At 40.7% G+C, this 22,825-nt stretch overlaps 3 protein-coding genes across 3 annotated transcripts; 2 read left to right on the forward strand and 1 right to left on the reverse strand.

Moving 5' to 3' along the window:
* Positions 1-2,488: 2,488 nt before the first annotated feature.
* paqr8 (progestin and adipoQ receptor family member VIII) lies at positions 2,489-4,368 on the reverse strand. The gene has a single exon (XM_058612584.1). It carries the CDS (start codon positions 4,354-4,356, stop codon positions 3,289-3,291), a length of 1,068 nt encoding a protein of 355 aa, XP_058468567.1. The 5' UTR covers positions 4,357-4,368; the 3' UTR covers positions 2,489-3,288.
* A 3,070-nt stretch (positions 4,369-7,438) lies between these two features.
* Positions 7,439-15,645, forward strand: mcm3 (minichromosome maintenance complex component 3). Its single transcript, XM_058614393.1, has 17 exons — positions 7,439-7,649; positions 7,892-8,004; positions 9,241-9,449; positions 10,087-10,217; positions 10,299-10,537; positions 10,628-10,736; positions 10,830-10,983; positions 11,077-11,208; positions 12,241-12,449; positions 12,538-12,712; positions 12,797-12,923; positions 13,035-13,185; positions 13,760-13,900; positions 13,995-14,107; positions 14,230-14,303; positions 14,835-14,931; positions 15,074-15,645. Exons 1-17 carry the CDS (start codon positions 7,575-7,577, stop codon positions 15,270-15,272), a joined length of 2,448 nt encoding a protein of 815 aa, XP_058470376.1. The 5' UTR covers positions 7,439-7,574; the 3' UTR covers positions 15,273-15,645.
* Positions 15,646-19,726: 4,081 nt separating this feature from the next.
* On the forward strand, positions 19,727-22,243 carry il17a/f3 (interleukin 17a/f3). Its single transcript, XM_058613954.1, has 4 exons — positions 19,727-20,395; positions 20,524-20,720; positions 21,192-21,335; positions 21,702-22,243. The coding sequence occupies exons 1-4, from the start codon at positions 20,387-20,389 to the stop codon at positions 21,826-21,828; spliced, it is 477 nt and encodes a 158-aa protein (XP_058469937.1). The 5' UTR covers positions 19,727-20,386; the 3' UTR covers positions 21,829-22,243.
* The last annotated feature ends 582 nt before the right edge of the window (positions 22,244-22,825 follow it).

Genomic DNA, 22,825 nt, shown 5'->3' on the forward strand with positions numbered 1-22,825 from the left:
ACTAATGAAGGACCACCTTATCTTATTTTATCTTATCTTATTTTATCTCATTTTTACTCTTTGGCTTTCGACGTTGGTTTTATCTTTTTTATAGTTTTATTGTATGACTTGTTTATTTGTGTTGGGGTTAACTTTCTACAGTGTTTTATTGTTTGGTCTATTAGGTCTTGTGTTTCTATATTGTATTTGTTTTATTTATCTCTGATGTACAGCACTTTGTTTCAGCTGTTGTTTTTAAAGTGCTTTATATGTATATAAAGTTAGATAAGATTGGATTGGATTATCTAACTGTTTCATCAGTTAACGTCAAATTCAAAGCTTGAACCAACAGTGTTTGGCAAGTAGTGTGAGGGATCACATGTTACACATCAGTATCACAGTACTAGTAATAACATACTCATATTAATATAATATAGTTAAATGTTTATTAAATATAATAAAAGTTGTTTGTTTGAGGATAGATAGATAAATAGATAGATAGATAGATAGATAGATAGATAGATAGATAGATAGATAGATAGATAGATAGATAGATAGATAGATAGATAGATAGATAGAGAAAAGTCTAACATTGTCAAATTCCCTTTTTCTATATTGAATGGATTAGATTAGAAAGAAAACAGAAACAGGTTTTGCCTGATGGAGAAAATGTGTTGACCAAGTATTTAGGGCTTAGAATAATATTGGCCCTGGGCTAAAATGTGAATGATGTTCAGTATGTATGCACAGCAGAAAACTATAAATAAAGTTTTAAATGTTCAGTTAAAAAGTTCAAAAGTTTTAAAAGTTCTTATATCAACTAATTAGATTCAGTTCCAAAAGAAATGTGTTGCTAATCGCTTTTTGATTGACCCCGTCTGAAGGTGGAAGATCCGCCTATGAAGCATTCTAATAAACACAATGTTATTTATTTATTTATTTATTTATTTCATACCGTAGCTGCAGTGAAACACACACACACACACACACACCTCTTTGTTGGCAGTGTTATCAACACCAAATAACGTCCACACCCATCACTTGTTGAACAGCTACAATGTGTCATAATTGTCTTCAGGAGCCCCGCAGAAGAGATAATGAGCGCATCAATAGGTCTCTGCAATTTCCATTTGTTCTCCTCCTGCAAACCGAGTTCTGACTGTTGCCCTTCGGCACAAAGCAAAAATGGAACAGGAAGCCTGCAGGGACGGAAATGATTTCACATATTGCTCCCATAATCGTGAAAGCACAATTTGGTTGGTAATAGGATTGAACCTGTGGAACATTTAGTGTCTGTCTGTTGGCAAATGAAAAAAAAAAAGGGGTGGTCATAATCCAAAATGCTTCCTAACTTAAGATAATAAACTGTTTATTATTTCAAACAAGTGACCATAAACAGATTTTTGTGTACATCGAGCAATTTCATGTGTTCATATCTTCAAGAGTCAAGACAGGAACAAACAAACACAGGGTTACAACGATACAAGCTCAGTTCATTTGGATAAACAAGCCAGGCCCAGGAGTTAATTTAACTTAATATATAATAAATCAATAAACATAGCATTGCTTCCATTAACCACATTCACCAAAAACATTTATTCTTTATTCTAGGAAAAAGCTTTGAATTTAAAGATGTTAAAACATGGTCATTATTGTGTTATTCAGGTTTTAATGATTTAAGTTACGTAGGTCTTCTGTCTCCAGTCTGAGCAGCGAGCTAAGCTAACAGACACATTCCATAATTCTCACTTAAGCGAGCACATTTTTACAAAAGGCCTCCCTTTAATTTCAAAAGGAGGCCTTTAAATCTCAGGGAAGCCTGAACTCTGACTCACACTGAGTGATACTGAGCCATCCTGAGTGTCATCCTCTGGGAATTTAATCATTACACGTTCAAATACGTCAAAAAAAAAAGGGTGTGACCGGCAGCTCAATGTGACTGAAAGAGCATCGCTGAACAAAGAACACTGAAACACCCTGACAACAGCCTAGTTTCCTCTGTGTGGACAAACAGGGTCAGCGAGATGGATCTGTGTTTAACACCAGTGTCTTAACACTCTTGATTTATTTTTACAGCGCGCTCGAAATCTCTTTCCAGTTTATTCCAGATTGTGTGGATGTAAGTAAACATATCATAGATTTCATGTTGACTCCTTATACACAGGAACATGAGATTGATCCGTTCTGTCCATTCAAACCTTCAAAATTATACATAATAAGATCTGAACTCGCTGAGGCACCAGTGAGTGAATCATCTAATCACCACATGTTGATTATTATGAGGTGAAGTCATGCAGTTGTCATTTGCTGCATTTGGCCACTGCAGGGCAGTGTTGTCTTCTGTCACACACACTCACACAGTCTGGTTCCCAGGACGTTACATTCATTTTCTGGAGACTTACTCTAACTGTAGTGGCCACTGTAGCTGTAGGCAGGTTTCATATGGGCTTGACTCGTAGGTACCGTTTCAGTTCCTCTATCACCAAAGAAAGGAAGAAAGAGTCATGCAAAGGGTTTGCACATTTATTTACATGGCGTTTACATTTCCATCCACATTACAGTGTATCCATTATTACTACTGGCTTAACCCTAACCTCATCCAAAACATACAAAATGGCATCCCTTTAAATGTAATCATTTATTATGGGGGCTTTTTGTCCCCATAATGTGACGTAGGTCCCCACATCATGAGTAATACTGGAACAGACACACACACACACACACACCCACTTGGAGGGCTGTAAGCATGTGCTCGATCCCCTGCTTCACAGTTATACTGGCCTCTTTGTTCACCAGCTGTAAATCCCACTGTTGGCTCGTCTGAACGCTGTAATCCAGAGCTGCTGTTTTCTCCTGACACCAGAGACTGTTACTGGAAAACTGCTCAGTTTCTCCATCCAAGGGAGTTGGACTGTCTGTACTTGGAGCAGCATAACTTCAAAAAGTAAAGGAAGAATTTTCAGGGGATGTATGTCATGGTCCATTTAAAATAATAATAATGATAATACTAATAATAATTGTTTTTGCTTTCAGCTTTTCCCTCTCTAGGGGTCGCCCCATTGGTCATCACCCTATTCCCATAGGTCATTGTTAGTAGGACACTCTAGATTGACCCCACCCACCGACTATTGGCTGCCTAGGTCATGGTCCATAGAAGGAATCATTTAATTTCAGTGGTGATTTGTTTTGTACATCATATCTGTAGATCATTTGAAAACGCATCATTTTTAAGACACTGTTCTTCATTATCTTCATGCACATTCTACACTGAATTTAAACGTTTAAATGTCACCACTTCTTCTTTTACTGTCACTTGTCTCTGTCTTGTTTGCCCTGCAGCTTCTTGTTCATGTGCCTCATTGTGACGAGTGCTGTCACGATGCAACACACAAACAGGCCGGGGAAGAGCGCACATGCCCACCACAGCTGCCCCTCTCCGAACACCTCCACCAACGTATCCCTCCGCCTGGCGTAGTCCCGGAAAAAAGCCTCCAGCTGGAAGACTGTGCAGAGAGACAGAAACACGTGGAAGATCTGGTGACCCTGACCCACAAAGTCACACCGGCCTGTGAAGAAGCGCTCAGGGATGGGACAAGAGAAGAAGAGGGCGGACAGCAGGAAGGAGGCAATCTGCAGGGCATGGAAGGGCTGAGAGGGCTCCTGTGTCCAGGAGACAGTAAACAGGCGGTGGACTACGGGGCTGATGGCGAGCACGTATGCCAGGGCCGTGGGGATTAACTGACAGATTTTACGCTGCGGTGGATATGGCCGTCTATACCTGAACTTAGCGTAACAGCAGCCAGCACATGAGAGCCACGCTAAGAATGCAGTCCCGGGGATAAACAACAGCCCAATGTAGCTGTCCCTCCACGATGCCTCTGATGTGTAGAAATAATGTACAAGTGAGCAGCCGTACTGGTACGAGGCCACGCCCACATAGTCCAGGAAGAAGAAGAAGTAGTGCGCGCGTTCAGAGTGAGACTGCAGGAGGTGAGCTGTCACACTCAAGGACAGGTAGGTGAACGAAGACACCAAGAAGAGGGTCAGCGGCAGAGACACTGCATCCAAGGTGTACCCCAGGGTGCCTTTGTTGGCCCACCAGCGGAGCAGCAGCACAGGACCCACAAGCAAATGAGTCCACACGTTCAAGGTTTCGTTGTGTCTCTGGAAGAGGCTGAGGAGGTAGCAGTGCCAATCCTGCTGGACGGGACGGTAGCCCGACAGGATGTAGGGCTCCCGGAACAAGCTGGGGACCTGGGAGGCCGTGACTGTGGGGCTGGGGGACGGCAGTGAGGGAGGGATGAGGTCTGACAGGCGGGGGAGGCGCTGGATGTTCAAGGTCGAGGTGCTGAAACGTTGCAGAATTTCACCAGGCATAGTGACGGGTGTTGGATGTGAGGCAAACACAAACAGGGGGACTGTGGGATTAAGAAGGAAAAGTTAAGACAAACTGAGCAGGACGATCAACACAAGAGGGTTGTTTTTGTGAGTCTGGACACAAACTGCAGCTACAATTCTCCTGTTGTTCTTAAATTTGTCCAGAATGTCAAACATGCACAGAATGTTGCTCCATCCTTACTTTCACTGACACACACACACACACACACACACAAAAGCATGTTTCTCTCTACAGTAATAACACATGTAGACTTGCTGCATTTCCTATCTCCATAGATTAAAGTCCAGTGTTTAACATTTAGTAGAAGGTTTATTTTTGGAGAATCAACTACGATCCATAAGTATGCTTGTTTAAGTGTATACCTGCTTTAAATTTAAAAATCCATTTGTTTTCATCGTAATTTAGACCAGAACCTTGCTTTATATCTAACGTTTGTGTCACTTTGTAAAAAGATCACACCCTGCACCAAAGCCCTCAGAGAAAATCAGAGATTTTACATCACAGCACACAGGGGCATTTGATCCACTGCTGCCCTCCAACATTCAGTTAAAACTGTTATTTTGTGACTTCAATGTTATGTCCTTTGTTCGGATTTATCTAAGTGACATAAACTTATCAAAACAAGGCAGCAGAGGCCAAACAGCTGCTGTGTCTCTGTGAGCTAAAAACGCACATTTTCTCCATGGAGTTTGGTGTGGAAGCACAGGAGGTTTACAAACTTCAGTTTAAAGTCTGTCTAAAGGTCAAAAACATATGCTCAGCAGGTGTGTTTATTATTAGGTGAGCCTTTCATTAAGAGGCTAAAAATCTGTTTTCCTAACTGGCTGTTTTGCGTCAGTGCTGACTATGAGTCAGGATGTCATGAAAACAATCTGCCCTTTAATCCTGAAAGTGTCCTTTAAATTTGAGAGGCCCTGCTACAATACCATCGCAATGTTTTATCATAAAGACACACACACACTATCTCTCACACACACACTCACACACACCAGGAGAGCATGCATTACAAAAGGCAGACATTCCTTTTAGTGGAAAAGCAGGTTACATCGCCTAACCTGTCTTTTCCTTTTCCATCAGAGACAAAGAGAAATGTTGTTCAACTGAGTGGTTTCGTGCCAAGTCTATGTCAAAAGAAAACTGACTAATTAGATACAGTCTTAAGACAAAACTACAAGAAATAGTATTCTTCCATATCGTCTAATAGTCTTCGCCTTTTCTTGTGTATGAGACAGTATCACACAAAGCATGCAGACAACATGTGTCCTTCATATTATTATACACAAAGTCACAAACATCCCGGATGATTGACACAGCACCTGTCAGCTGTGTGATTGAAGAATAAATTAAGTGACATCATCATCATCATCATCATCTCACCTGTTGGTTTCTATCAACAAACCTGTTGCTCCTCTGGAGTCGCTGGTCTCGTCAGCAGAAAGAAAACACTTTGTAGTGTTTTCAGTCTACAAACTCTCCTCCATTACAAAGTGCACATGATGACATTAAATATACAACACAGGCTATACTGAGGTAGAGAGCTTTTTCTGAGGCTGCACTGAGAAGAAATGATAAACACACACACACACACACACACACACACAGCTGACCCGGCAGCCTGGAGAGCTGGAGGTGTGGGCGGGGTTAACAGAAGAGAAACGCCCCTGAGAGCTGTCAAAATCAGAGACTCTCTCTCTGTTGACTTACAACACATACTATGTTTTGTGACAGGTACAGTCAGAGTGGAGTTTGTGTTAATAATTATGATATATACTGTTGAATGACATGATTTGCTGTAAATACGTCATTCACATTTTACTTTACACCAAAAATTGGGAATTAATTGTATTGCAGCAGCAAGTTGTTAGGCACTATGGAAGCCCATTATCACCACTTAAAAATACATGCATACCCACATTATTATGAGATACTAAGTCATTATTGTGAAATGCTAAGTCATTATTATGAGATACTAAGTCATTATTGTGAGATACTAAGTCATTATTATGAGATACTAAGTCATTATTACAAGATACTACGTCATTATTACGAGATACTAAGTCATTATTATGAGATACTAAGTCATTATTATGAGATACTAAGTCATTATTGTGAGATGCTAAGTCATTATTATGAGATACTACGTCATTATTATGAGATACTATGTCATTATTATGAGATACTAAGTCATTATTGTGAAATGCTATGTCATTATTAGGAGATACTAAGTCATTATTGTGAAATGCTATGTCATTATTAGGAGATACTGTCGTTATTATGAGATGCTAAGTCATTATTAAGAGATAATAAGTCATTATTATGAGATACTTAGTCATTATTAGGAGATACTAAGTCATTATTAAGAGATAATAAGTCATTATTATGAGTATATAGTAGTATCTCATTATTATGATATAGCATTTCATAATTATTTGATACTATCTTAAATATGATGACTATGTATCCCATAATAATGATTTAAAATGGGTATGGGTATGCATTCTTTGTTTGCCCCAGGTGGCAGAAACAGAACATACTCCACAGCTGTATAATAAATAAAACTGTATTCATTATTCAAATAGTGTCCTATAAAATATTCAAATATAAGAACTTGCTCCACAGCTAAGTGTTTTTAACATAAAGTAAAAAATATAAGAATGCAACATCCAATCAACAACTTCGCCTGTGTGTGTCTCCATCTGCTGTATCAAAGAATCATTAAAATCAATGTTTTAACGTTGTTTACTTGAATAAATAAAACACATTTACATAAACATACATTATGTGGCGTATGTGTGCTGTTCTTTTTCTTGTATGTGTGTGTCGCCCCCTCCTGGACAAATAGAAAATAAACAAAGCCTCCGCAGATAAATAAAAAAATGAAAAAAAGAAGCTCTTCCTCCTTTTTTCCTCTGTTCTTTCTTCCTGCGCCATTTTCGCGGGAGTTCTTAAAGGGGGCGTTGTCACGTGACGGCACCAAACACTCTATTGGACAGCTGCACGTTCACCCGCCGACTATGCAAATGAGGCGTGCCGAGCTGACCAATCACACGTGACGCTTCACTCGCGGCCGGCACGCAGTGGCGCGAAAACCCTTCAGTCGTGTGGTGAAGACAGCGACTCCGGAGTCTGTGCACTTTTAACTCGACTCTTCGACTTTTATTCAGACTTTTTCAAGTGTAAGTGACTTTCGGACAAAATGGCAACTGACGTGGTCGATGATCGTGAGATGAGGGAGGCTCAGAGGGATTATCTGGACTTCCTGGACGATGACGTGAGTCTGACTTTTCTCTACTTCAGCTCTGCACGCGGTCACAACAAAAGAAGTCGCTTTTATTTAACCACTTTGTTATTGTTCCCTGTTATTTGATGCTGGAGTTTGAACCTGATCGATTGATTGATTGAGTCTGCTTCTTTAGTCTAACCTCAAGGGTCCATTTTCTTTGAGATTGTTGTCATCACAAAAAGGTTTGGGTTTAAAATGTCTGAACACAACTTTCCCTGCCCAACATGCAGCAAGACCAGGGGATTTACCAGAGCAAAGTGCGCGACATGATCGGGGAGAATAAAGCTCGACTCACAGTCAACATCAACGACCTGAGGAGACGCAACGAGGCACGAGCTGCAAAGTAAGGATGCTTCTTATTAGTGTGTGTGAGTGCGTGTGCGCGCGTGCGTGCGTGCATAGGAACCATTTTAGAACTTGTGTTTGTGATTAAAATGAAGAATCTGAGGCACAAATGTGTTGATCTAGACTTTAAATAGTCTCATTAAAGTGACACTGTGACACTGTAGTATAGCTGCAGGGTGAGCTATTGTCTTTTATTGTTTTTAAGGTGATAATCTTTTCAGCCACAACATAAATATAACTGAGGTGATAAATAAACCAGGTTAAATCAAAACAACAGTCTTCCTTAAATATTTCATGTGTGTGTGTGTGTGTGTGTGTGTGTGTACACATGGTGACCCACTTTTTAAAGATGACAAACCACTGTGAGCCAAGTTGTAATATAAATTGTGACACAAGAGCAATTTTATACAATAAAAAGTTTTTGACAACTTTTCCTGTCATTTCTGTAACTGAACATAATTGTGAGCAGATAAACCAGAAATTTTCAGTCGATATGTTTCTTTAATGCATCACAACCAGGGCTTCAACAATAAATTGTTAGTACTTAAAACAAGCACTGGGACTTTTCAGCTTCTTTAAATATGGTTTATTGGTTTAATATGGTTTTGACATTTAAGCGACACAGATTAACTTTAATGAGCCATACTGAGAAAATGAAGTTGATTAATCGCTTATGAAAATAATCCTTAGTTAAGGCCTTAAACACAATGTTGTATACAAGTTATTCAAAACATACATCACAAATCTTAAGTAATAACTCTGGGAAGAAATAGTAAATTTGTCATCTATGGGTCCTTTTGGAAAGAATATGTTGTGTGTATGTGTTTGTGTGTTCTAGTATGTATATACAATATTTGTGCGTATATGACTATACGTAGGAATTCTTTTCATAAATGACTCTTTTACACATTAAAGTGACTCTACATTTCTTGTTAATTCTGTTATGAATTGTGTTATGAATGTACCACTGTGGTTTAGTTTACCATAGACTACAGAATGTAAAGATTATTTAACAGCTTACTGAGGTCTTTTTCATTTTGAGGTATTTTGACAGGTGTAAATAATCAAATGAACTTTAATATTATCATTATCACCTGTGCCTTTTCTGCTTAAACGTCTGAAAACATCTGCGATGCCATTATCATACATTTACTGCACATGTAAATTATCCTCTATGTGGTAACATCCATAATCAAGTCCATGACCTTGAATGTCCTTCATCTCTCTCTCTCAGACTGATGAGTAACGCGTTTGAGGAGCTGCTCGCGTTCCAGCGCGCACTGAAGGACGTGGTGGCCTCGGTGGACGCCACCTACGCAAAGCAGTACGAGGAGTTCTTCATCGCGCTGGAGGGCAGCTTCGGCTCCAAGCACGTCACCCCTCGAACCCTGACCGCCCGTCTGCTGGGCAGCATGGTGTGTGTGGAGGGCATCATCACCAAGTGTAAGTGGATCTGTTTTTTTCATGTGGTGATTCCCTCAGGAAGAACATGGAAATACTTATTTCTATACATTATTATATCTTCCCTTTTGTCGTGTTTCGGAAAGAGCTGAAGGTTTCACGATTACCATTTAGAAATCGGTTGATTATGATCTTTATGATTTATATATTACAGACACATTTTTGCTGTTAGGTGAATGTTAGTTGAGTCTTTACGAAGTTTTTACGATGTAAAATATTAATGTATATGTGGAAGTGTTTGTGCAATGCGTTTAAAAACGCTTTTTGAATATTTGACTGGTATATTAGTTAAATACTTGAATGAGAGCTAGTGAAATGTATCCAGGCTTCAGTGTGTGTTCAGCTAACGAGATGCATTCAAAGACCCTGTGAAATTTCGTAATTTTTGTGTGAACTTCGGTCTTGGGCTGCTTCAAGATGCATTCAAGAAACCTCTGAAATGTTATCCCTTCTGCAAAGTCACATGGAGTCCAACCCTTAAAGTTTACATTTTGTATCGAAATAGTCACCTTAACTTATCACATGTTCATGACCATCCCTCTCAACAATATATCACTATTAAATCTTTGTTATACGGGCATTCCTAAGACTGATTTCCTCCTTTGTTATCGTTCTTCAGGTTCTCTGGTGCGTCCCAAAGTGGTGCGCAGCGTCCACTACTGCCCGGCCACAAAGAAGACGATGGAGAGGAAGTACACAGACATGACCTCTCTGGATGCTTTCCCCTCCAGTGCCGTCTACCCCACCAAGGTAAGGATTTTCCATTTAAGAACCCCGTCCTGTGCTAAGTTACAAGAGCCGTACTCACTCTCATCCTCTCGCCTCCGACAGGACGAGGAGAACAACCCTCTGGAGACAGAGTTCGGTTTGTCCATCTACAAGGACCACCAGACCATCACGGTGCAGGAGATGCCAGAGAAGGCACCGGCTGGCCAGCTTCCTCGCTCTGTGGACATCATCCTGGACAACGACCTGGTGGACGTGGTCAAACCGGGAGACAGGGTGCAGGTTATTGGGACGTACCGCTGTTTACCTGGAAAGAAGGGAGGCTTCACGTCCGGCACGTTCCGGTGAGACTGGGAGCTTGTGTGTTAAACTGTCTGAGATGCTGAATTCATCCTCCTCCTCTGTTCCTGATGTTGTGCCTCTTTCCTCCTCAGCACCATCATGATCGCCTGCCACGTCAAGCAGATGAGCAAGGAGGTGTCCCCCAACTTCTCTGCTGGAGATGTGGCCAAAATCAGGAACTTCAGCCTGTCTCGCTCCATCGTGAGTCTGTGTAATCTGCCGCGTGTTTGCAGAAGTCAGTCGTTTTAAGTGCACGAGAAAATGAAAAGCTTTTTACCGTTTTTTTTTGCACAGGATGTGTTTGATCAGCTGGCTCACTCCCTGGCTCCCAGCATTCACGGACACCAGTACATCAAGAAGGCCATCCTCTGTATGCTGCTCGGCGGTGTGGAGAAGGTGCTGGAAAACGGCTCCCGCATCAGAGGAGACATCAACGTCCTGCTCATCGGTACCCGAGTGTTTCCTGCTCGTTTTATCAGTCTGCCACGGCGACGTGTGTTTTATCTGAGACTGATCACCTCATGTTTTTTTTGTTTTCCAGGTGATCCGTCAGTGGCCAAGTCCCAGTTGCTGCGTTATGTGCTTCACACGGCACCCAGAGCCATCCCCACCACTGGACGAGGCTCCTCTGGAGTGGGTCTGACCGCTGCTGTCACCACTGACCAGGAGACTGGTACGACACACGCAAATAAAAACTCTTATACTTTTGTATGAAAACCCTCACTTTTCTTGCTCTTAATGCAGCTGAAAATGATGGTACAGGCACACATTTGTACTGAAAACATGGCTGTCAACAAAAACAGATGGACTCACCTAATCAGCTTAAGAATGTTGTATCTTCATTTTGCTGTTTGACAATTTCCAAAAGGAAATTTGTAGCTTTGTTAAACACAAATCCCCCTGCACCAAAGTCCATAGAGAAAATCAGCGATTTTACATCAAGTCACACAGGAGCTGTTGATCCACTGCTGCCTCCATCACTAAGTTAACATGTCTCATCTTGTCAGAATCATAATCAGAAGAGCTTTATTGCCAAGTATGTGCACATACAAGTAATTTGTTCTGGTGTCATTGGTGCGTAACAAGCATACAACATTTAAAAAAAAAAGTTAAATGAAACAAGTATACGTGTATATATATACACAGTATATAAATGTTTTTTTTTTAAAGATGAAAAAGAGCACTACAGAAGAGCCGTAAATAGCAGTACAGCTGGGCAGTGATTTCTGTATTTGAAATAATTTATTTAGATTTACCAACATGAGGCAGAAGTAGAAGTTTCTGCAAGTTAAAAATGCTGGTTGTCTCCATGCGCTTTGGTGTGGGAGAGTGAGCAGTGTACACACATCTGTCCCAGTCCAAAAAAAGCTGTATAATGACTAGATAAAACAGCATATATATATATATATATATATAAATAAATAAATAAAACAAAACAGTGGAGAATATGCATAGATTTTATTGGTGCCCCCAATATATATATATATATATATATATATATATATATATATATATATATATATATATATATATATATATATATATATATATATATATATATATATAAAAATAAAAAAAACAAAACAGTGGAGGATATGCATAGATTTTATTAGGTGAACCTTTTTTAAAAAGTTTTTCCTTTTGTCCCAAACTATCAAAATCAACTGCAAAGATTACCGCGGGTAAACACGCGTCCTCTTTTCAGGCGAGCGTCGTCTGGAGGCGGGCGCCATGGTGCTGGCCGACCGCGGCGTGGTGTGCATCGACGAGTTCGACAAGATGTCCGACATGGACCGCACGGCCATCCACGAGGTGATGGAGCAGGGCCGCGTCACCATCGCCAAGGCAGGAATCCACGCCCGCCTCAACGCCCGCTGTTCTGTGCTGGCGGCCGCTAACCCAGTCTACGGCAGAGTGAGTGACCACACGACGCGACACGACACGTGTGCGGCCGACGCGTTTTTACTTCATCTTTTAAACTCTTCCGTCGTCATGTTTGCAGTACGACCAGTACAAGACACCCATGGAAAACATCGGCCTTCAAGACTCCCTGCTGTCACGTTTCGACCTGCTCTTCATCGTGTTGGATCAGATGGACGCCGAGCAGGACCGCGAGATCTCAGACCACGTGCTGAGGATGCATCGCTACCGTGACCCGCGTGAGCAGGAGGGAGCAGGTACTGTGAGCCGGGGCTTCATTAAATAAAAACAACTTGTTTTAATATTTAGATATCTAAAGATTTGTTGTTTTGCTGTCGTAGCCATGGCCTTTGGCGGCACCGTAGACGTCCTGGCTACAGAGGATCCAGACGCAGTAGTGGAGGAGGACGAGGAGCTGCAGATCTATGAGAAGCACAACAACCTGCTGCATGGAAGCAAGAGGAAGAAGTACGCACACACACACTCGTCTGCTTTGACGCGGACGCGGATAGAGGAGAAAAAGACCTGAAAAAAGAACGGTTTAAATGACTGTTTGTTGTTTTTTTTTTTTGGTTTCAGGGATAAGATCGTGAGTAAGGAGTTCATGAGGAAGTACATCCACATCGCCAAGTCTGTGACACCTGTGCTGACGGAGGAGGCGGCCAATCACATCGCAGAGGAATACGCGAGACTGAGGGGTCAGGAGCAGCTGGCTGCTGATATCGCCAGGGTGAGCAGCAACACACACACACACACACACACACACACACACACACACACACACACACACACACACACACACACACAGTCAAACTCAAATGACCTGGGGGCCAATGAGCATCTAGTCTGGTCTCACGGGGGCCGACATGGAGGAAAACAAGTGGATAAAACAACTATTTAGTAGCCGGTGGGCTATATAAGATATTCATTATGATGTTAGACAGAATTGCATTAAAAGTGCTTTTTTTGATATAAAATGATTCACAATAAAAACATTTATGATGCATAAAAACGTATAATTAAATTGAAAATTTAGCAAATAATGACGAGGATAATTGTGATTAAAAAAGCTTAAATATAGGTAATTTCATGTTGAGTGTAATACATTTAATAAAGCAATAATTACAACCGAATGTCTTATTCCTATTATATACATTTATATAAATACATTTAGTCTTATATTCTGTCTCTATTCCATCACCTTGCACAGTGGTGGGTGGGGCCACATGTCATCGATTGGACATGCTCGACATGTTTGACACGCGTGCTAACGACGTAATCTTACTTGCTTGTCTCCTCCTCAGACCTCACCAGTGACGGCCCGGACACTGGAGACAATGATCCGTCTGTCCACAGCTCACGCCAAGGCCCGCATGAGCAAAGCGGTGGAGCTGGAGGACTCGGAGGTGGCCGTGGAGCTGGTCCAGTTCGCCTACTTTAAAAAGGTGAGCGCCGCCGGGCACGTCTTTAATTTACTAATTGGCAGAGCGGGAGAAGAGTTCTGCAGTAACTGTGTTTAACTGAACCTTTATATTCCAGGTTCTGGAGAAGGAGAAGAAGCGCTCACGACCGAAACAGGACTCCGGTTCAGAGGAGGAGGACGAAGAGACGTCCACCCAGCGTCCACAGTCGCAGAGACCTCAGAGGAAGAGGTAAACTGAAAAGTGAAGCTTCACTCGGCTTAATTGTACGTCGTGGCAGTGCATGAGCTCTGCTGACTGTCCCTGCTGTTCACTGCTGTTTACCTTTTGATTGTATCGTCTGTGTCCTGCAGGGGGCGCCAAGGCTCTCAGGGCAGTGAGGCCTACAGCCCGTATGACTTCAGTGAAGAGCAGGAAGTTCCTGAGAGTAAGAATGACTTTTTTATCAACGGGCACTTTTTTCATTTTCTGCTTTTTTTTTTTTTTTTTTTTTTTTTTTTTTTTTTTTTTTAAATAATGAATTTGCATATGATCATGTGACATGCTTTATATGTAAATTTTGAAATGCTACAACGCCCTTGTTTACCCTACAAAGTCGTGGATTTCTATTACAGACTCCGAGACGAACACATTTGTTAACATAAAGCACATTTATTAGGTTTTTAACTCTTATGTAAATATTGTATCTAAAATTTTAGATACTTTAATTCTGAGTTAACAGTATGTTTGATACTTTTGTACTTTTGATCTCTTGTATTCAGATTGTATTTTGTTGTTTTGCTACTTTTGAGTGTTTAACCCATTTAATATTAGCATTTTTAATAATTAATATTAATTATTACTGAGAAATAGTCAACCTTTTAACTTTCTAAGAGCTTTACACTGTGTAAATAATAGTTTTTGTCATTATAGAGTTGCTTTCTTCCCGTATGAAACATTGATTTATTACGCTCTTTAGTTCAAGCAGGAACGCACAAAGCAGCCAAGCAGCCCCGAGAGGAGGAGCCCATGGACGCCACGTCACAGGCGGACGACTCTGAGCTCTCTGCAGAGAGGTACGTCATCTGATGACTTTAAAACTAAACAGTGACAAGAATGTTGTGGTACATTGTGTTTTAAAATGACTGTCTTTTCTGCTTTTGAGGCCATTCCATCTTTTTTTTATCATTCCAACCCTAATATCAATTCCCTGTGCAGACTGAAAGACTTCAAGTCGTCGCTGTTTGCCGTGTTCCAGTCCGCTCACGCTCAGTCCGTGAAGATGAAGACGCTGATGGACGACATCAACAAAGAGAGCAAGGTCGGCTTCACGGAGCCCGAGGTCCGCGCCGCTCTGACGCGCATGCAGGACGACAACCAGGTCATGGTGGCTGATGACATCATCTTCCTCATCTGAGGTGAGGCGGAGGAAGCGGCGACTGTTTCTGAAACGAATACACGGACTTTTAAAAGAAACAGTAATTTCTACAAAGAAATGTACATTGTTCATGATGATGGATTTGTGTCTACATGAGGTCCAGATTAATAATCTACCCAGTCTTATTCCTCTGTTCAGGTTGTGTTACTTTATAATGTCTTTATTTCATTTAAAGGTCATTTTCCTTCAGCGATGACACATGTTATACATTATTATGCCACAATAAGGACATTATTAAGTAGTTTAACCAACATTGCTGTCATCTGGGTTTGTATATAGTTAAAGGTGAGTTTTGAAATTGTTAATTAACTGTATGTGTTAACTGAAAAAAATAAATACAATATTCTTTGGAGCTGGCAATTGTAATGTGTTGGAGAACAGTACTCAGTGAACTGCTTTCACTGCTCATTCTTAACCATCCGTTATGTCATTTAAAGCTTATTTTAAGTTTTAATTTGCTCGTTGATAAACGTGTTCTGTGAACCGAAGCTCGTTTTTTAATTTATCCGGGAACTGATGTTGCCGGGAACGTTTGGTTTCCCCGTAAGAATCCGGTGATTTAAACCCCCCTGCATCAGTAACCGGCGTGTTTACGGGAAACATTTTATTTTAAAGCCGCAATAAATCCGGACGTCGCCGTGTGTGTGTGTGTGTGTGTGTGGGAAGCTCCCGCCACAGTTCCACATTTTGCACCACGTAGAACACTGGTGGATCACCCACATGTTACAGATGCACTCTCCTGAGTCTGAGTTGTGTTGACGTAACGTAACCGTGGCTCCGATCAAACCGGAGATGAGACCCGCGATCAGTCCAGTCATACACCAAAACCACCTGTGTCATCCAGCCTCAGACTCTTCACACCCACGTCTGACTCATATCGACTGTGTCGAAGATGACGGCTCGCACCTTCCTCACAGTTTAGTTCACTTACTTTGTTTTGTTTTTTTAATTGAGTGTTATTTTAAGAATAAAATAAAACTCAGTCTCAAAAGTCTAAAATACATTTGTTTTTAAATTTCTCTTTCATATTTACTTTACAGATACTACTAAAATGAGTTAGTTCTCATTCAGTCTAAGACTTTTTTAACGAGGGCCACATTTGATAATGTGAAGATTCCCAGGGGCCAATGGTCCCTTCACACCTTTTGTTAAACAGTAAAAGTGACATACAAATGCACTGTTTTAAAGCTATTTTATTTTTATTGTCAAATTATCATTTTTACATGGTAATTAAACCAAATCTAAGCCACAAAGGAGTGATAATTCTGCTGGGATGCAAACCCAGGTCTCTGGTTTGAAACCGATTTTCTGTCGCAGTCCATCTCCGGCCGTAAATAATACATTATAAAATAAAAATACAAAATCTGCCCGAGGGCCGTGATTGGCACACGTGTCGGACTTTGGACATTTGTGGTCTGAGGGCTCCGAGTGTGCAGTTGAATCTGTGTTGTGATTTTCCAACACAAGGACACACAAATTGAATTCTCTCACATACACACTGTCTAATACCACAGCCCATAATCAGAAAATATTGACATTTTCAGTATTATTCATAAGTCTCAGGTCATCACCTGCTTTGTTGTTTTAATGTCTGTCAAATTCTGTCATCATTGTCATGTGGATTGAAGTTGGTGTTATATGTTTATATAAGCTGTTAAAGAGTTTAATTTATATAACGTGTGTGTGTGAGACGCTCAGGCATGTGTGGAATAGATCTTTTTCACAGCAGGTATTAAACCACATGAAATAGGGCTCACAATATGGGTCCCAAACTGGTTTATCTGGGCCCATTCCCACTTGGTACCCTTTTCAGGGCGGGGTACTAAGGAAACCATGGACAAACCAGCATGGGACCCAAATATAATCCTTGTGGAACCCCCATGGTCACGCTGGCTGTGGTTAGATCACACTTAATACTTGACATTCACCTTTAGGAGCTTCCATCCATCCATTTTCTTACCGCTTTATCCTCTGCAGGAGGGTCACGGGGGGGGTGCTGTGCCAATCTCAATGGTGGGGTCACACCCTGTAGAAGCATTTTTTTTGTATACATATGTATATGTACATACACATATAACCACAAAAAGTGACAGTGAAATGCAGTTTTACTTCATATTCACAGTTACATGGGGAAATAACATCATACTTTAGAGGAAGGTGACGATGGCTCCACAGTCGAGCGGCGTCACCATCTGCTTTTTGATGAGTCACTGTTTAATTATCAACCATGAGCTGCAGCAGATGTTAACACCGCCACAGAGAAATACTCACAAAGCCTGAAATAGTTTGGGCAGATCATAAAATGATGAAGGGTTTCTGTCACCGAGGAGAGAACCTGATCAGATAAAACGAGGTTATACTTCACTATAGATGATCAGTGGCTGTGGCCGTAAACTCACACTGAACTGCTTTACTCTCACGTCTGCTTTGTTTCCTTCTTCTTTAATTTTAATTTATTTTTTTGCAATATGCAGATTTTAATTTTTAACCTTTGTGTTTTGATTGTGGTTGTGTTGAAAAAAAGTTAAAAAATCCTCAGAGTCATGCGCGTAATGAGAGAATGAATCAATAAATGATACTGAACTACTGGGAAATAAGGATGATGACGGTTATGTAACAGACTGTAAAGCTGATTTGGAGCTGAGGTGTGTTGTTGTTGGAGTGCTTCGCTGGGAATAGATGGAAAGACAGGATGTGCTAGAAAGAAAGAAAGAAAAGTTAATATCTGTGGTTTATAGAATACGTTAAATGCAGTGAAAAAGATCTTTTAAAAGCCTTTTAAAAACTTAATTATACTGCTACTGTTAAAATGTCACTAATAATTTATGATTTAAAACATTTTCAGATACTTTTTAAATGTAAATGACTTGATTTCATTCATGCATGATTTCCTAAAATGCACGGTTTATGCAAAAGTAATTTAAACTGATTCATAATTAACTTTGTAAGTGAAATAATCAGTATGCAGATACCTTCAATTTGGTTGAAGCCTTAAGATATTATTTGCACCGCTCCTCATGAACACATTTTCACACATTTTGATTGTGTGTGTGTGTGTGTGTGTGTGAGAGATATAAATGATTACTGTTTATTTAGTATTTTTGCAGAGATATTAGTGTCACTTTAGGGTTCAAGTCACTCTTCTTTGCTTTAGGCTGCATCCAGCTACAGCTGTGCTCCACTTTCTGAGCTCCTTACTCATATGATGCATGAGGAGACGAGATGTTATCACACGTTTGGTAGTTATGTTGATTCATTACCAGAACCTTCGTCAGCATTTCCTTGACCTACATTGTTTAGAGTGGGTTGGCCGTGTGAAGGCGCACAGTCTGATGTGTTTTATGTGATGGGTTGTGATTATCGGGCAGATCAGTTTTTGACGGGATAATGGTGTGAAATGATGTTTGTTATCACACCAATATACATATATGTCTCTTTGAAAGTGAGATGTGAGACTCATGACTTGCTTCTTGTACCTGGGCTGACAAAAAAAATCCAGCTGATGTTCCACTTTATCTTAATCTCTTATTTTTTGCCCTTAAAAGTAAGACACAGTGCAGTGTTTTCACAGCCACATCAAAAAGGGTCTATAGGTGAAGGATTATTGTCACACTGTTTGACAGGATGCAGCAGTAAAAGTGTTGCCTTCATCATCACACACAGGGGAACTACTATGTTTTCTATACGTTGTGTCACCTCTGAGTCAAGTAAAAAAAAATGCAAGCAAATGTCTATAAACGTACCAAAATGAAATGTTTCTTCACTTCATCAGGGGCGTTTCAAGAGACTTTGGGGGCCCTTGGCAGCAGCTAGTGGTATTGGGCCAAATTAGAAGGTTTTCATCTATGTGACAGTGTATCAATATGTTGTCTGTTGTATGCCTATTATTGAATAAGCCAGTCTGACTTTTTCCATTACAATGTCAACAAAGGATGCAGAGATGTGTCTGCACAAGTTACAGATGATACACAGAGGCTGTTGTCGCCTCACGATGCTGAAATGTAAACACTGTTTTCATTTTACGCCATGTTGAATCCCTCAGAGCTAACAACTAAAAAACTACAAGAACATCATGCAAATGTGTTTTCATTTAAACTAACATTACCTCATAAAGTCCAAGTTCCCTCTTTGGGAGCTGGCTTGTATTGTAGCAGAAGTTGTAAGTGGTGCTCCGTGCACATATCCCATCGCCTTGTTGCAATATCTTATATATATATATATATATATATAACTACTTATACAAACTATCCCGTTAACATGATCCTATGAAGTCTCAGAGTTGTGCACACAAAATGTACATTTAAATAGCGCAGAGAAAAAGTGATTCAGAGGCTAACATTTAAAGGTTTGATGTTCTTAATCTTTTTCCTACTGTACTTAATATTAAAATAGATGCTTCATAATCATATTTTGTTGTGATAATACAGTCAGTAGCTATTTAAAAGTGATCTTGGCCATATAAAAATATCACATAACCTCTTTAATACAATTCACTAATGTAACACCGTGCATCACATTAGGTTCGTTATGTCTTAAAGCTGTAGTGCGTAACTTTGTAAAATCAACAAATGACCCTTTACATTCTAACCACTGTCGAGTGAGTCGTCTTTCAACTGAAAGGTTGGAGGTACAAATCCTGGCTCCATTTTACCTGGTGCTACTTGTCCCCACCCGCCCCTGCACTGCAGGAGTGCACACACACACACACACACACACACACACACACACACACACACACACACACAAACGCTCCCTCAGTCAGGTCCGACTGTAACAATGTAACAATGTTATGCACTGCACCTTTAAATGAACCATATTATAGCTTGACCTGTTGACATTTTACGATTGCTTTAAAATCCAGGACAGTAAGAACGAGGATGGAGATTTTTTTTTTTTTACTGGACAAAAGAACTTAAACCAGACACGAACGCTTGTTTTTGCTCTTGTTCAAAGTTCAACCTGTGCATCTTAAAGGTGGTGACAGTCATAGCGGAAATGCACCACACATCCTGCCCCTCACACAGACATTATAAGGCAGCAACTAGGAGCGCATCGCAGTCAAAGCTGGGCTCCAACAGTGAAACAACACAACCATGCTGCTGGTGAGTTGCTTTACTTCACACTTAATTCACACTTTGGTTTCCAGAGTATCCAGACGTTTACAGATAAAATGATTTGTTTTTCTTAAATAAATAGCTCACCTTCCCCCTTCTTTGTCTCTTGTGTTTAGCTGCTGAGAGCTGTGTTGCTGCTGGGCCTGGTTGCACTGCTGCACGCCGACAGAAATGGCAAGATTGTCTCGGTAAAGTTGGGACAGGGAATCAGACGGAGAAGCAAGACTGTGAGACTGAAGCTGGACGCCTCAGTGCATCCTCAGACCTTCCACTCGCCCATCGCCAGCATGTCTGTGACACCGTGGACGTACAGGTGAGACCTCGCGCTGCAAAACTCTGAGGAAACTTCGTACGTTTTTTGACTTTTTTAACCCTTAGTGCTCCTGCAGGTGCACCCATGGTAAATTGCAGTGGGAATAATACACAACTCCAACTCCTGGGGGTGTGTGTTTATAGCTTTATATATTCAGGCTTTAAATGTAGGCATTTTTTGTCTTCTTATGTGTTGAGTTAAAGTTATGATTCATTTTATATTGCATTTTTAGTGGTGATATAAAGTAGCAATAATTGTGCAAATTTTAAACTCAGGTGTGTTTATATAGTTGGTGAAAATTAATGTTTAATCAGATTACCGATGAAAAAAGGATACGACACTCATTGCACATTCTCATAGCCTCTGTATGTGCTGCACGTTTTAACATTGCAGCCGAAATGCTCTGTGTTCTGAGGGTTAAGGTCTTGAATCTCAATGTTCTCCTTGCTCCCACGCTCCATGTCTCTGCAGAGACTCCTTGATGGAATCCAGGGTGCCACAGAGGATTTCTCACGCTCAGTGTCTGACGTCTGGCTGTCTGAGTCTGCATGGAGAGGGTGAAGATTCTGTCCTGCAGGCGAAACCCATCCAATACCAGACCCTGGTCCTTCACAGGTGAGCCACCGAGGTCCAAAACAGCTACTGTTGACGTTGTTTCAGATTTTGGTTTTAGTGCTACTTTCATTCTCGTGTGCAAGATTAAAAAAAAAATCACTGCAGCTGACCTCAGCTTCTGTATTAATCATTTGCATCAGTTTCATAAAGATGAACTTTGACTCATCTGGTATTTATCACTCATTAAAGCTTGCAAATCGTTTTTATTCTTGCTTGAAGTAACGAAACCAAAAAGTTTATCATCAAAACCACAGACACCGGTGGCAGCGTTCTCATATTAACCTTCGCTGCTGAAATCAAACTGAAACCAGAGGTGGTTTTCATTGCTTTAATCAGCCGTGCGTCGTTTTTATCGTCCCAATGCAGAGTCCCACGGAGGAGGCGAAATATGAGGAAGGGGAGCAAGGCAAAGAGAAAGTATGACTTCAGACTGGGGACGGAGGTGATCACAGTGGGCTGCACCTGTGTGAGGCCCAGCGTCTTATCACAGTAACACACCTGTAAATGTGCTTTTTCACCAAAGTTAGGACAAGAGAGCTGTAGATGGTCAGTGTTGTGATATTATATCAGTCATAAAAAAAAGTGTTTTTTGCAGTTATCACTGTTTCAAATGATTGATGTATTCGTGCTAACATGTTGCCGGTTTTCTGTGTTGAGCCAACTTCTGACCGAGTCATGTGACATTATGTCATGTGACGTAGCTCACGATTAAAGGTCAATTAAAAGTTTCAGTCATGTGACGTCAATGTCATCATCCACCGATGTACCTGTCACTGAACACGATACTTCATGAGAGGCCTGTTAGCGTGTTAGCATTCATAACACATAGACACAGCTGCATGTCTGCCCCCTACTGGTGAAAAATCGCTTAATACAGCAGGGAAAATGATAATATTTGTACAAGTACTTATTTTCTTGTGTGTGTGTGTGTATGTATGTATCTTTTTTATATTTTCATGACTTTGTCAATGCTTGGCAGTTGTTTCAAGTTACATTTTATGATGAGTTCATTTTTATTGTATTAGAAAAATAATAAAATGTCTTATTAAAGTGTTTATCAACCGTAACGAGCCATGTTTCCTCTTTAAGTTCCACTGGAAATGATGCTCTCTGTGTGTGTGTGTGTGTGTGTGTGTGTGTGTGTGTGTGTGTGTGTGTTGTGAGGACTGAAATCTGTTCGCACACTCACATTATGGGGACGTGTCGTCCTTGTGGGGACAAAAGACAAGTCCTCATAATGTAAATGATTATATTTTAATGTTCTATGGTTAGAATGAGGTTATGGTTGAAGTTAGGGTTTGAGTTAGGCCTGTAGTAGTTATGGTGAAGGTTAGAGTAAGACTACAGGAAATGAATGTAAGTCAATTTACTGTCACGGAAACAAGACTGTGTGTGTGTAGATGTATTTGTATCTTTGTGAGGACATTTTGTCTGCTCCCTACAATTTTAAAGGGCTTGGTTTTAGGGTTAAGGGCTAGGGAATGCAAGAA

Source organism: Solea solea, chromosome 17 (assembly GCF_958295425.1).
Source record: "Solea solea chromosome 17, fSolSol10.1, whole genome shotgun sequence".
Lineage (NCBI taxonomy): Eukaryota > Metazoa > Chordata > Actinopteri > Pleuronectiformes > Soleidae > Solea > Solea solea.